Here is a 14,879-nt window from a genome sequence, read left to right on the forward strand (position 1 = left end):
TGCTCATACAGAGGTTATTCTTGTTTAACTACCCACCAAAACAGCTCCCAACCTTTTATCCCTAAGTTACTTGCATTTTTATGTGAAGGTGTATTTTTGAATTTTGACTTAATACACTTACTGTTTCATTTGTAAGGGTTGTTACTACAAAATGCAATGTTTGAAAAAATTTATTATTTTAGTGTTTGATTAATGTGTAATCAAAAGGGGGGAATGTAATGGAAAAATTTTGCCTTGTGCTGTTTCTTATCCAACACACTCGTCATGTGCTGGTTAGGTGCAATACTGAACATTCTTACACAAACAAATAATCTCTTGTGCCCTGACGTACATCAAGTCTAAACATCTGATGCTCCATTTGACTGACTAATAATTTCTGATATATGTTTGTCCTTTACACCCGGACTCTGGCTCCATCCTATCTGACTCCCCACCAGACCCAAGGCTGTTAAAGCAAATGCATCTTGTCTTGGAAGCTCGGTGTTCCTTCCTTTGGATAACAAGACATGACGATGCAGAAGTGAGAAAGCAAACATTCTCACTCACAGCGAGATAAGGTGGCGCAAACAATTCCATTGCTGCAGAGAGACATTCCACCAGAGCCAGAGAAAGGGGTTAAAAGGCAGAAGCAACTTGAGGATCGTGGGCTCTTTGCATCACACCTTCGTGGTGTGTGCACTGATCTCCCCAGCTGGTTTTTGGTTTGTTGATGTGCACGATCAACATCCATGCTTTTTATTTGCTTTCCCCATTATTTTTATTTTCTTTATTATTTCAATAAATCGCACAAAAGGACAACTCTCTCTCATCTACTTCTTTATGGAAAATTTCCACCACATCTCCCCAGCTGGTTTTTGGTTTGTTGATGTGCACGATCAACATCCATGCTTTTTATTTGCTTTCCCCATTATTTTTATTTTCTTTATTATTTCAATAAATCGCACAAAAGGACAACTCTCTCTCATCTACTTCTTTATGGAAAATTTCCACCACAGTTACTAACGGCTACAGCGAATCAACCGAGCCTTTGTCCCTTTCAAATGCGCTACTCTGAGTTGGCGCAATCACACACCTGTGTGGGGAACAGCTAATAGCGATGGGCCTTCGATCGGCGACAGGCAGGGAGCGGTGGATCAAACTTTTGTCCTGTTTACGTGCTGCCGCTCCTGTTTGTGTGTTGCATTAGCCGTTCGCATGCCATTAGGCCTTTGCACTTAAGAGCTACAGCTGGTCGATTGCTACAAAAAGAAACTGCAGATGAAGGCGGTTATGTTTGTTATTACCCCGTCCTGTGTCACAGCCTAAATCAACTTGTGATTTGGGGTTATGTCATGGTTCTATCAAATTCTAACATAATTAGTTGGAATGATTACTGTGTTGTGTTGCAAGCTTAGTTGCTAATTAGTCACATCTCTACAATAACTGCTGCTATCTGGTCAGTTACCCATAGCTTGTACCATAGCCATTATATTTGTAGGACCAATACAATTTACAGTAAATTCAACATTGTCTTTTCTATATGGTAGGGGGGCACATTCCAGTTATCCACATGGGAGGCTGTAAAACAGAGAAATCACTGCAGACTGTTGGTACACAGACATCTGCTGCCCAGCTCAAGAGTGAAGGTATGTAAGTTTGTATGTACCAACAGTAAGATAGGCAATAGAAGATTTCAATTGGTATATACTGTTTAGATTTTATATTTGAATTGTAACAACTGTTTATCTGTTGTTTTAGCACAGACAGGCCTGTCCTCTTGTTTGGTTTAATTTTTTGTCTGGTTTTGTGTATTCTTACATTAGAGAAGGTTTTGACCTACATAATAATGAACATTTCACTAATCTACAATTCTGATTGCAGTACCTTTTGTTTTGATGAGGTGATGGTGAGGACAGCCACAGCTTCCATCTGGAAGAGGACTGCCTCCGCTCAGTCTTCCAAATAGTGATGAGAACAAGGATCACCACATCTCCCTGGTCATCTATTTACAACTATACCCGTCCTGCTGCAGAAAGAAATCTCCAACATAACCAGGGTACCCCCTACCCAGGACATGGACTGTTTACCCTACTTCCATGCATTTCGTCTGCAAGGCTCTGCAAAAGCTTCTGTCCTCAAACCCCCAGACTTTTTAATTAACTCAGTAACTTATACATTGCACATTAGAGTGTGAAGGTAACAGTTCGTTCTAGCTTTGGAGCAGTGGTGCATTTTTTTGGTTGACAATAAAATTTGTTTTAACTATTAGGTATTTCACTGAACTCTTTCTGAAGGGAAAACACTTTTATTCCGGAAATCATAGTATTGAAATTACATGTTTTTTCTCTTTTTAATATGGTAAGCTATAAAGTTGAACCGGCCATAAAAAGCATATAAATTATATATAAATTCCCCCCACAAAAAACACATTTTTACTCAAATGTAGTAATAGGTAAAGGAGTTATTCCACAGGTGGTCTACATCCATCATACAATTAGTGTTTTAGTGTTTTATCCATCAGGTAATTCTGCCTTCATCTACATCTATCTATCAGCACCAGCTCACTAGCCTCTGTAGACTAGATACCTGTAACAACTTCAGATACAAAGACATATTACTGTCAGATTTATCAAGAATCATCAAAAAACATAATTAAAAGCAGTACAAATACACCAGGTCAATATATAATTTGAACCAATGCTTTTTGTTCCTAGGTAGGTCATGCAGTGATTGCTCTAAATATTAATGCACATTTTTTAAATAAAATTATGTCAGAGCAGCAGCACAAGTAAAACAAAACAGTGAAATGTGTAAATGTAAAATGTATTTATATTATTTCAGCTTTGCTCTCAAACTTATTTATTTGTATAATGTAAGCTAAAGTAGTGTTTTCTATTAACGAGAGTTTTCCAGGTAAGTTGTGTTGTGAATATTCAAGCTGCACAGGCCATTTAGCATTCGCATTACTAACCGCTAGTTGCTTTGCAAATTACATAAATCAATTAAATTGAAGTAAATGTGACATTACCAATGAGACACATCTTGCATCAGCCGAAATGTGGTGACTTCAACAGCCTCCTCTTCAGCTTCAGGGTCAGATTCGGGATCGTAGACGTATGGTTCTACTACGCTACGAACTAGCTGGCTGGTTAATGTGCAGTCCTGTAGTGGGTCTTTGCGGTGGATTGCATTCTCAATGTTGTACTACTGCCACCTATTGTATCCTAACCGCACGGTTAGGATACAATACAAAAAAAACAACAACAAAAAAGGTATGCGCTTCCGCACAGAGGTGTGGTGAGCAGCTTCGCTTGCGACACGCCCAGAAAACACAGCGTTTGCTGATGGGGAGTGAAAACCACATATTGAAAGGGGCAGTGTGGACGATCTAAAGGGTTTTATGGGATGAAAATTTACAGAGACCTTACTGAGACATTAAAGTCCAATATTTTTTAGAATGAAAAGTATGATCAGTGTCCTTTAACCGGCCAAGCAGGAGGACGCGATTTCAGTCTCATCATAAACTGAAAAATCACCGGAACACTGCAGATGCACTAAATCCTTCCCCATCAGGTGTCGACAAGGTCGTGATATCGCTGCAGTCTAATGAAGCAGGATGCCCGAAAACTTTGCTTTGTTGGCAGGTGATTCTGTAAGTGACCCGATGGTGGCGAGCTGACTGACCTGTCATTCCTTTAGCAAACGCCATGTGTCCGCCACGTAATCGACAGTTGTCAGCACTGAGACGGGCTAAATAAATAATTCTTACGTTGATTAATGTTAACAATGTGGGTCTCATTGTGTGTCAAAACACGACCGCAATCCTTCAAGAGTTACAATTTTTTGTCGATGTTGTGCTTCAAATGCTCTTGTCCACCTCGCATTTTGTGCTCGCATTTTATTGTGAAAGTCCGGCGACTGGCCCCGCCCCCGGTTTCTCTTTTTCTTATTTCGTTTTGAAAGTGGAGAAAAGGAGAATGAGTAAATTAGTATATCGCAAATGTGTTTTACTGATTTACGGAAACAAAACACATCATAAAAAGACGTTATTCAATTTTCATTTTACACATGAATAATGAATTGCATTTCATGCATGGACCGACGGAGAAGTCAACGTTCTGCTTCCTGTATCCAACAGCAGAACTACGAGTCACCAGTTAACGTTGTCACTGGTAAACTCAAAACACCGGCAGAAAAACAGAAAATCACCACATTCTTGGACATCAGTCAGTCTGAGCGGTCAGTAACACCGACTGTGAGCTCAGAACCACAATCAGGACAAATATCAACTCCTCACACCCGGGTCCTGTCAGCATTAGTTTGACAGAAGTGGATCATGTCTCTTGTTCCTCTACATTAAAAACACAGACTCAGTAACAGTAATGTTGTTCAACACTCACCTCCTCAGCTTTGTTTCTTTTTCTTGGTGTTTATTTAACTTCCTTCCTTCTTCTGTTCTGTTCTCTCTAAATGGACACCTTCGGTCTCTGAACACCTTCGGTCTTTGGTCCTGTACCTGGATCACGTGATCACCGAGGCTCCGCCCCCTTTCTATTTACAGGAAACCAGGTGAGTTTACTGTCTGACGCAGCACGCAGCTCTGAACAGGGAACATTCCATAAAACCTGTTAAAGTGTTTTTTTAGCTGCAGCAGCAGTTTGTCTGTGTCTCCAGCTGCTTGTTTCAGCATGTAGCTAGTAGTAGTAAGTATCATGCTGTACGTTCCTCCAGCTGATCTGTTGGAACCAGTAAAATGTTTACGTTTTTCATCTCCTGATATCTTTACTGCTATCTTTAAGGTGCTGTTCCTAGATGCAACGACATAAAGTTATTGAGTTGATTCCAGCTTGTATTTGTGTTATTCTCTACTGACCTGCAGGGCAGACTAAGCAGCTACAGGTTCACTACGCACTGTGGTAAAAGACTGCAGGAAAACAATGTGTAAACATATAGAGTTGTGTTAATCATACTTTCTACTATGGAAAAGTAAAATTTACTTGCTCCAAAGTATTACAAGTATTACCCTTTGAAGCAATGGTAAATTTAAAAAATCATAGGTTGTCATGTTTTTGACTTGTCTGAATGAAAAGTTAAAATATTAATCAGTATTTAATCAAAGTTTGCCAGAATCTCCTTGAGGCCGACAGATAGTCCTCCTATCCCACCTGGGATGTACCAGCCTCACGGGTTATCGTGACGGTGCCTTTGGGTTTGGCATCTTACCCGTCATGGACGAACCAGCCTTCCAAGACCGGTCAGTAGATGATCACTGAGTGGACTTTAGGAGTTCTCAAACTCAATACTTAAGTAAAAGTCCAAAGTACTTTCTTAGAAAAGCTCTGCTCCTTGTAGAAATGACACTTTGAAATGATTTACCTGTTTATTAAATGGCTGTAATGTAATATATGTGGGAAAAGTAACTGGTAAAAAAAATTAGTGCACAAAATGTGGCTGCAATGAATCTGAATCTGAACTATACTATACTAAAATAACCTGACACTTGACAAAGTTTGTCCCAGAACAGAGGAACAAACAAAGCTGTGAAGTTACTGGTTCCTCCACTTAACCGTGGAACATAACAGGACTGACTTCAAAGCCAAGTCCTTCCATCAGCAGCAGTCAGATGAGCTGAGGATGAGGTGTGTCACGAGGGATACATCCATTATCCCACTGATAACTGAGCAGGTTAGAAAGCATCAATAGAATGATTCCACTGGTCCACACATGCTCTCATACGTAGCAGGTACCGACTGTGGGAGGAGGAACAGGAGAACCAGCACAGACTCATGGGTGGAGAACAGACGAAAACGTACTGGTGAAAGATGGATTCATGTGTGTGGGGAAGTTGAGGTCTGTGGTCATGTAGTGTCACTGCTGCCTGCTGCCAGCAGAGGGCGCCACGTGCACAAGGACCTGACTCCAGTTCTAGAGCTGAAGCTGTTTGAGGTAAGGAGGAGGTAAGAAGTGAGTCCTGATGAAACTCTGACAACACATCATGTGATGCTGCTAAGCTTCTCCTCTGGAAGAGGAGTAGAAGTAGGGGTTGAACCTAGGACCTTCTTCTTCCCAAGTCAATGCTCCAACTACTGAGCTAAAGCTGCACAAGAATCACCAGGAAGATCAAAACTTTCTCAGACCAACTTAGACGTGAGATAATTTGTTTTTATCATATTCACAGGCCTCATAAATCTCAGTCATGTGTCCAAGAAAATTTCCCAGGTACTTATGAACAAGTATGGATTATTTATTATAATATTATTAAGAGTTTATATCCTATTATTTGAACCGTCTACATGTACAGTATGTGGTGCACACTCACAAACAACTTTATTTTTAAGTTGTTTCAGCCTCTGTGTGTGTGTGTGTGTGTGTGTGTGTGTGTGTGTGTGTGTGTGTGTGTGTGTGTGTGTGTGTGTGTGTGTGTGTGTGTGTGTGTGTGTGTATTGGAGGGAGCTACTCTGCTTCTAAATATAAGTTAGGTTGAACTGAGCTGAATGTTGTGACTCAGTGATGGTACATAATGGACAAAGGTGGTTTATGCCACACATGTTTCTGTGTTCATCGATAGTCTAGTATAGTCTACGTTGTCTAATATGTGGCATAACACTGGTATCTGTCATAACCTGGACTTTTTTTGCCACTTCCTGTTTCATTTTCATGCATTTCCGTTTTTTTCCTGTCATGTTTACTTTAGCTTTACTTTCCTGTCATGTGATTCTCCATTCGTAGTAATCAGTCATAGTATTTAGTACTCACCATGATTAGTTGCCAAATCGTTGTGTACTGTATATGTTCCTTGTGTACCCTGTACCCCGTTCCTTGTGTGTCTAGCTACCTTGTTATTGAAGCCTTTTGGATCATCTCTGTCTGTACCATAGCCCTATATTGTCAGACTTGGGCAGGCGTCGGACCCACATGCACAGCACAAAGGCAGGTTGAGGATAAATACAGGCTTTATTTCTATAAGCAGAGTCAGACGGTCCAGGTCATACACAGAGAGCACGGTATTGATGCACAGAACAGGAGCAGGCAATCTCAGATCCAGTAGACAGGCAGAGTTCGGTACACAGAAATGATTTACCTGTTTATTAAATGGCTGTAATGTAATATATGTGGGAAAAGTAAGGCTGGTGATGAGGGATCATGGGACATGACCGGAAGGGCTTGAGACGGCTGATGTGGAAAGTCGAATGGATCTTCATAGGGGTTAAAGATATGAGAAATAGTATATGGGCCAATGAATTTCAGGGTTAGCTTACGAGATTGTGCCTGTAGTCGGAGGTCCCTGGTGGACAACCAGACCTGGTTACCCACCTTGTACATCGGACCCGGTGTTCGCTTACGGTCCGCCGCCCTCTTGTATCGATCCTGTACCTGCAGCATGGTTCGCCGTGCCCGTAACCACGTGCGGCGGCAGCGCCGGACCAATGCGTGTCCTGACGGAACGTGGACCTCTTCCTCCAGAGCGGGAAACAATGGTGGCTGGAATCCATAAGCGCACTGAAAAGGGGTTAATCCGGTCGAGGCACAAGGCAGAGTGTTATGGGCAAACTCTACATACCAACTTGCTGCCACAAGAACCCGGGTTCCTGGAGGCGAGGAGCCGCAGTCCCACCTCCAGCTGCTGGTTGGCCCGTTCGGCCTGGCCATTGGACTTGGGGTGGTACCCCGATGACAAGCTAACCTCTGCCCCGATGAGATTACAAAACTCCCGCCAGAATCGTGAGACGAATTGGGGCCCTCGGTCCGACACGATGTCGGTCGGGAATCCATGGATCCGGAAGACGTGTTCCAACATAGCCTGGGCTGTAGCTTTGGCCGATGGCAACTTGGGTAAAGGAATGAAGTGGGCTAGCTTGGAGAACCGGTCTACCACCGTCATGACTACCGTCTTCCCCTGGGAGGGTGGTAGACCGGTCACAAAGTCAAGTGCCACGTGTGACCATGGACGATGTGGTACCGGCAGGGGTTGGAGCAGGCCCACCGGTCGCTGGTGGGAAGCCTTGCCCATGGCACACGTGGGACAGGCCGCAACGTATTCCCGTACGTCTCTTTTCATGGTCGGCCACCAGAACCGTTCTCCCAGTCTAAACGTGGTGCGTGGTGCCACCGGATGCCCACTCACCAGTGACGCGTGGGCCCACTGGATCACCTCCCCTCGGAGGTCTGGTGGCACGAACAGTCGGTTGGGCGGGACGCCGCGTGGAGCTGGAAGGTCTCGTGTGGCCTCCGGTACTCGTTGCTCCACTGGCCAGGCAACTGCTCCCACCAGGCATCCAGCTGGCAGGATGGGCTCGGGTTCCGCTGGTTCCTGCTGCGCGTTGTGCAGGCGAGACAAGACATCCGGTTTAACATTCTTGGATCCGGGACGGTATGAAAGGTGAAAATTGAAACGACTAAAAAACAGAGCCCACCGGGCCTGCCGTGAGTTCAGCCTTTTGGCTGTCCTAAGGTATTCGAGGTTCTTATGGTCTATATATACTAAGAAGAGTTGGTCGGCCCCCTCCAACCAGTGTCTCCACTCTTCTAGAGCCACCTTGACTGCAAGTAGCTCTCTATCTCCAATGTCATAGTTGCGTTCTGCTGTGGACAATTTCCGAGACATGAACGCGCATGGGTGGATCCTACCGTCAGTCGGGTCCCTCTGGGACAGCACTGCCCCTACTCCCGAGTTGGATTGTCGTTGTGGGTCGGGCATCCGCAGCACCGGTGCTGTGGTGAAACTGCGTTTCAAGCGTTGAAACGCTTCCTCTGCTTCCGCCGTCCACTGAAATGCAGTCTTACAAGAGGTTAGTACATGTAACGGGGCCGCAATCCCACTGAACCGTCTGATAAACTTGCGGTAAAAATTAGCGAATCCTAAGATATGTTGCACCTCCCTGCGACTCTGCGGAACCGGACACTCCTGGATCGCTTGGGTCTTGGACGGATCCATCTCGATCTTGTCCTTAGAAACAAGAAACCCTAAAAACGAAACTCTGTCGGCATGAAACTCGCACTTCTCCGCCTTCACGAACAGGCGGTGCTCCAACAGCTTCTTAAGCACTAGGCGGACGTGTGCTATATGCTCCTCCTCGGAGCGAGAAAAGATCAGGATGTCGTCAAGATATACAAAGACAAAGTCGTTGATCATCGGACCCAATACCTCATTTACGAACGCCTGGAAGATGGCTGGCGCGTTGGTGAGGCCGAAGGGCATGACCAGGTATTCATAGTGACCGTTCGGGGTGTTGAAGGCCGTCTTCCACTCGTCCCCCTCACGGATGCGTACCAGGTGGTACGCATTACGGAGATCCAACTTGGTGAAGTGGGTGGCCCCTGCCAACAGCTCAAAGGCAGAGGATATGAATCTCTAATGGTGATATCATTGAGACCCCGGTAATCGATGCAGGGCCGCAATGAGCCGTCCTTTTTCCCTACAAAGAAAAATCCTGCCCCAGCAGGCGAGGAAGAAGGGCGGATTATTCCTGACGCGAGCGCTGCATCCAAGTATTCCCTCATGGCCCGATTCTCCTTGGGTGAGAGTTGATACAATCTACCTTTGGGTGGCGTGGTCCCTGGGTGCAGGTTGATAGCACAATCGTGCTTCCTATGGGGGGGTAGAGATGTCGCTCGAGACTTACAAAACACTGTGCTGAGCTCGTGGTAACATTCAGGGACTCCTGTTAGATCGGCCTGCTCGATCCCCTCACCGGCTGTTGCTGCTGCACCCATAGGCTCCTGTTGAGAGACTGAAGGCTGAAAGCACGTGTTCTGGCAATCAGTGTCTCATCGATTCACCTCCCCACTGCGCCAATCTAGAGTTGGGTTATGTAATCTCAGCCATGTATGTCCTAGCACCACCGGGTGGTAACAGGATTCCACAACCAGGAACGTTATCTTCCCTGTATGTGCGTCAGCAAAAGTCATGATTACCGGCTCCGTGTGGTGAGTGACTCTCCAGAGCCGCCGTCCGTCTAGCGCCGCCGTCTCCACGGGGGAAGCCAAGGGTAGCGTAGCGATGCCCAGTCGTTCCACTAGCCCTGCGTCCATTAGACTGGCATCGGCTCCCGAATCAATAAGCACAGCTTGCTGGACGGATCGGTTCCTGGAGATTAACGTGACCGTTGGAAGTGAGCGAGCGGAGGCGCTACCAAGTGGTGATGCTCCAGATGCCCCAGTCTGCGGTCAATCTGAATGGCCAGAGCCATCAGCGCATTCAAGTCGCTGGGTAGATCCCTCGCCGCTAAACAATCTTTAACCCGCCGGGATAGTCTGCGGATGAATACGTCACCCAACGCTGTGGCGTCCCAGCCGGCTTCTGCCGCCAGCGTCTGGAATTCTATCGCGTACTTAGCGGTCGATCTTGACGAATGTTCACCAGGCGCTGAGCCACCTCATGCCCCGGGGTGACTTCCTGAAAATTCTGCTTGAGTGCTACTGCGAAGGTAGCGAAAGTAGACACACAAGGAGAGCCGTTCTGCCACTCCGCTGTTGCCCACGCTTCCGCGTCTCCCGTCAGGTGCGATATGGCGTATGCCACTCGAGATCGCTCCAAGGGGAAAGCGGGTGAATGCAGTTCAAAAGGAATCTCACACTGAGTGAAAAAGGCACAGTCTCCCGACTCACCCGAGAACCGTGTCGGGGCGCCCAGTCTGGGGCGACGGCCAAGGGAGTCGCTGTCGCGGATGCAGCGTTCTGAGTCGGTCTCATCTCTCCCGCTGGACCTTGAGTCAAACGGTTCACCGCCTCTGTCAGTCCTGCTACCGCGGTCTCCTGCCGAAGTGCACACTCGGCTAACCTCTGGAGCGCTGCATTAGTTTTCTCCTCCTGTTCGGTAAACCGCTGCTCCTGGGCCAAGAGCTGCGCACGGAGATTCTCTGCGCTGGCGGGGTCCATTTCTGGCCAGATTGTTCTGTCAGACTTGGGCCAGTTCGGACCCACATGCACAGCACAAAGGCAGGTTGAGAATAAAGACAGGCTTTATTTCTATTAGCAGAGTCAGACGGTCCAGGTCATACACAGAAAGCACGGTATTTATGCACAGAACGGGAGCAGGCAATCTCAGATCCAGTAGACAGGCAGGGTTCGGTACACAGAGGATCTCGGTGACGGTACAGACAAGGGCTAGGCAAACTCACGGTCAGATGTTCAAGCAAGGTTCTTCTCCAGGCAAAGGTAGCAAACAAGGTTCAGGCAGAATACGGTAGTCAAGGGAGTCAGGATCAATACACGGGAGACAAGATACTAAATGCTGGAAAGAAGTACGGAACCAAACAATCTGGCAACTGGAGTCTGTGAGAGGTGGAGGTTATATACTGGTGCTGATTAATTAACTGTTAACAGGTGTGCTGAATGAACCGGGAGCTGAACTGAGAAACAGGAAGTATTACAAAATAAAACAGGAAATAACTATGACATATATATACGATTACTCTGTAGCCTGCCTGCTTTGTGACTACTCTCCTGCCTGCTCCTTTTGTGCCGTCGCTGACCCGTGAACCATGTACCGAACCTCGCCTGTATCCTGACTGTGAGACTGTGATTAAACCCTCAAACTTACCTGACTGCCTCCTGTACTGTGGCTCCGCCATCTCAGAATCCATGACAGAATCTAGTGTCATCAATTACTGGCTAATAAATGAGGAAAAGTGAAGCTGCTTTTTCTGTGTTAGATTTTAGATTTTCTATGTCTCTGAAATTATTGAAGGACTATTCAGCAGTGGCTTAAAATGCATGTAGTGAACTAGTTACTACTGTGTTTATAGTATATGGAACCAACACACAATAAACTACACTGCCTGTTAATTGTCCATTTTATGATCTCTGGGTTTTCTTTATTCTTCATAGAATCAAATGAAATGCAGCATGTTCCCTCAGCATCGCTGCTGTTCCTGCACTGAGTCCAGTCAGGAAACGTTCCTCTGAAACACCAGTCACACTTGATCCTGGTGAGACGCTGAAACCAGCTGTGTAGAACTCAGTGCTGTGGTTCTCCATGAGCCTGGACGGTGTGAGGAGGACACGGTGAGTCCTGGTGAGTCACAGTCACCTGCTTGTGTCCGTCCCTCCTCCACTCTCTCCCCCTGGGGGTTATTTTTGCTGTCATGTCAGGCCCCACGGCTCAGACCACGTGTACACACTGAACCACACACCCTCCGCCTGGTTCCACTCGTCCTCAGCTGACACTGTGGGACCGAGCGGACCTCACCAAAGGAAAGTGGAGTGGATTCTGCTGTAAACTGAGACGAACAACAGGCTCACAGACAAACACATTTACACACTGGGGGAAACAAACACACAGAGAAAGCTTGTTTTACTTCAGCATGACGGACACCGCGGCCGAGGACGACAAGGACCCTGATATTGAGCTTTTTGTGAAGGTGTGTGTTCTGGAATGTGGACACTTCTCTCCACCTTTCTCCGTCTTGTCCAGTGTTTGACCTCTGACTTTTATTTTTGACTGGCTCCACTATGAGTAGCATCTGTGTGAGTTCATGTTGAAGAGTGGCTTCTGTGGCTCATCTGATATTTCTCTGTCTCATTCATGTTCCAGAAACCTCGTCAGCTGCATTCAAGGACCCCAGGAAATTTGCTAAACAATTCCTTTTGCTTGTCTTTTACTATTGAAATGTAACTTCCAGGTTATTCTGTACTTCCTATAATGTTAAACCTAGACAGCATCAATTCTGAATCATCAAAACAGTCTTAACTAACTAACTTTAACACATAACCACTATCATTCAATCAATTCAACCTCATAGACCTCAATCACATGCTGTAGAAAACAACTGTCTGAAATGATGATGTCACAAAAAAGAAACGTATGCCAAAACACTGTACAAACTGTAAATCAAGAGTCTCCAACCTTTTTTGCGCCACAAACTGGTGTAATATTTTCACAGACCAGTTTAATGTCACAATATTTTCATGTTCCGTATTAACTCGTGACCACGTTAACTGGCGATCGACTTCTGACCGCTGCACTGGTTGCTCTTAGTGAAGGCAGAAGTTTGAAGCAGGAAGAAGCATGTTATCTGTCCATGACGATGCCGTGTAAATGTTGTGTTAATGTCTTGTCTGTACATGATTTAAGTAAATGTAGTTGTATAAGAAACAACCTGATGCAGTTTGAACGTCGCTCGTTTTGTAGTTACATGAGTTAAAAGAGGAAGTGAGTCTGCTCCTGAACTGCTACGCTCTGATTTCAATAAAGAATTAAATGTAAAACCTCTGCCTTTTGTCTTTGGAGCCATGATGGAGTTTAACCAGCATCAACTATAAAAACATTATGAAACACTTGTTTATTTCACTGTGAAATAAACTAAATAAGTCTTAATTAATGGCCTTCTTTCCCACAGTCGCTCAAACTAAAAGTCGGAAAGCATTAAACATATATAACATGTACATCCTGCAGCAGCAGTCAAATTAACTTTGAATTAAAACTTTTTTTGAATCTTGAATCCTAATCAGATCACACGTTTAACTCGTCTTTTGTGTCGTGTTCGTAATAAAGAGTCACCATCACTTCAACGAAACCAGCAGCTTCTCATTCATTCTGGTCAATTTCTAAAGTTATTCAATGACTTCTGGGTCTTTGTTTTCTTGTCCATGAGCTTTTCTGTACAACATCAAACTGTTATTGGTGAAGAAAATGAGCATTAACACAGGTCCAAAACGTCTACTTCATATTACAACACTAGAGCATTATTGTGTGAAAACACTGTTTATACAAAAATACAAGCAAGTTGGTAAATTATACACATTACATGAAAATACATCAGGTTTTCTTTAACAAGAATAATTGCAGTCAACACTGTCCCCGATGTCTAACTACTGCACCACACACTTCATTTCCCCCATGATCCTGGTGGACTGGACACAGAGCAGCTGGTCTCAGATCAGTTCACACTGAGACTCGTCTCCATTGGTTCTGGTACCTCTGTCAGTCAGTTGTGGATGAAGCTCTGCTCCCAGTAACATGGACCAGTCAGAACCTCCACACACACACTGCTGCTGCTTCTACATCTGGATCATCTCCAGCTGCAGAGAGAATGAGAGCAGAGAGCAGATCAGTGAGTGTCTACAGAGACTCCCTTCATCATCTGTCACATCCAGGACAAAGAGCAGCAGGACTTCAGTCGTGTTCACAGCAGAAGTGGAGCAGCTGTTAAGCTTCCTTTTAGCTCATCTTAACGTCTTGGACTGAAGCATCAAGTCTGCTGACTCTGCACATTTCCCTCCAGTCCACAATGAAACAAACTGCTGAGTCATGGCTTTAGAGACGACTTCCTGTTGGTCCATCACAGACAGAGTCGCTGTGTGGTGACCAACATCTCCTCTGCTTTGAAACATCAGCTGACACAGAAACATGAGAAGCTTTGGAGCAAAATAATGACAGAAGGACACAGACACAGATGTGATGACTGGACTTCAGCAGAGGTTCTGCTCTGGACCAGCACCACATGGTTACTACATGGAACCATGGTTCTATCAGCCAGACTGATCTCAGAGCTGTGACACACATGAACCTGATCAGTAGTTAGTGTTGATGCTACGACACTTTGATGAGTGACTGGAGCTTTACAGGAAACACTGGATCTCTGCTGTGACACTAACTGAGTTTAGTCCAATACTGCTGAAAGCAGCACAGACTGACTCCAACCTCTACTGACCTCAGAGTCTGCAGTCCACAGTCTGGACTCTGCTCCAGGTCACAGAGAGCCTTCACTCGTGCTTGTTGAAGCTCAGGTCCAGTTGTGTCAGATGTGACGGGTTGGACTTCAGAGCTGAGACCAGAGAATCACAGCTGATCTCTGACAAACTGCAGCAACTCAATCTGAATAAAGAATCAAAGATGAAACGGTAGAAAACAGAGTCAGTTGAAACCATTCAGTGTTTCATTGTGTGTTTGGAGCTGA

At 45.3% G+C, this 14,879-nt stretch overlaps 2 protein-coding genes across 3 annotated transcripts in view; both read right to left on the reverse strand.

Moving 5' to 3' along the window:
- The window catches only part of LOC114851101 (NACHT, LRR and PYD domains-containing protein 14-like), a 34,622-nt gene extending 30,116 nt beyond the window's left edge, over positions 1–4,506 (reverse strand). For both annotated transcript variants that reach the window (XM_055507089.1, XM_055507088.1), the window contains exon 1: positions 4,380–4,506. The gene's annotated coding sequence lies outside the window, so the exon portion shown is untranslated. The remainder of the gene's footprint in view (positions 1–4,379) is intronic.
- A 9,224-nt stretch (positions 4,507–13,730) lies between these two features.
- The window catches only part of LOC114851105 (NACHT, LRR and PYD domains-containing protein 12-like), a 166,759-nt gene continuing 165,610 nt past the window's right edge, over positions 13,731–14,879 (reverse strand). The window contains exon 15 of the mRNA XM_055507079.1: positions 13,731–14,001. Coding sequence (XP_055363054.1) covers positions 13,992–14,001 — 10 coding nt within the window. The 3' untranslated portion in view covers positions 13,731–13,991. The remainder of the gene's footprint in view (positions 14,002–14,879) is intronic.

The sequence above is a fragment of the Betta splendens genome, chromosome 2 (assembly GCF_900634795.4).
Source record: "Betta splendens chromosome 2, fBetSpl5.4, whole genome shotgun sequence".
In the NCBI taxonomy this organism is placed as follows: domain Eukaryota; kingdom Metazoa; phylum Chordata; class Actinopteri; order Anabantiformes; family Osphronemidae; genus Betta; species Betta splendens.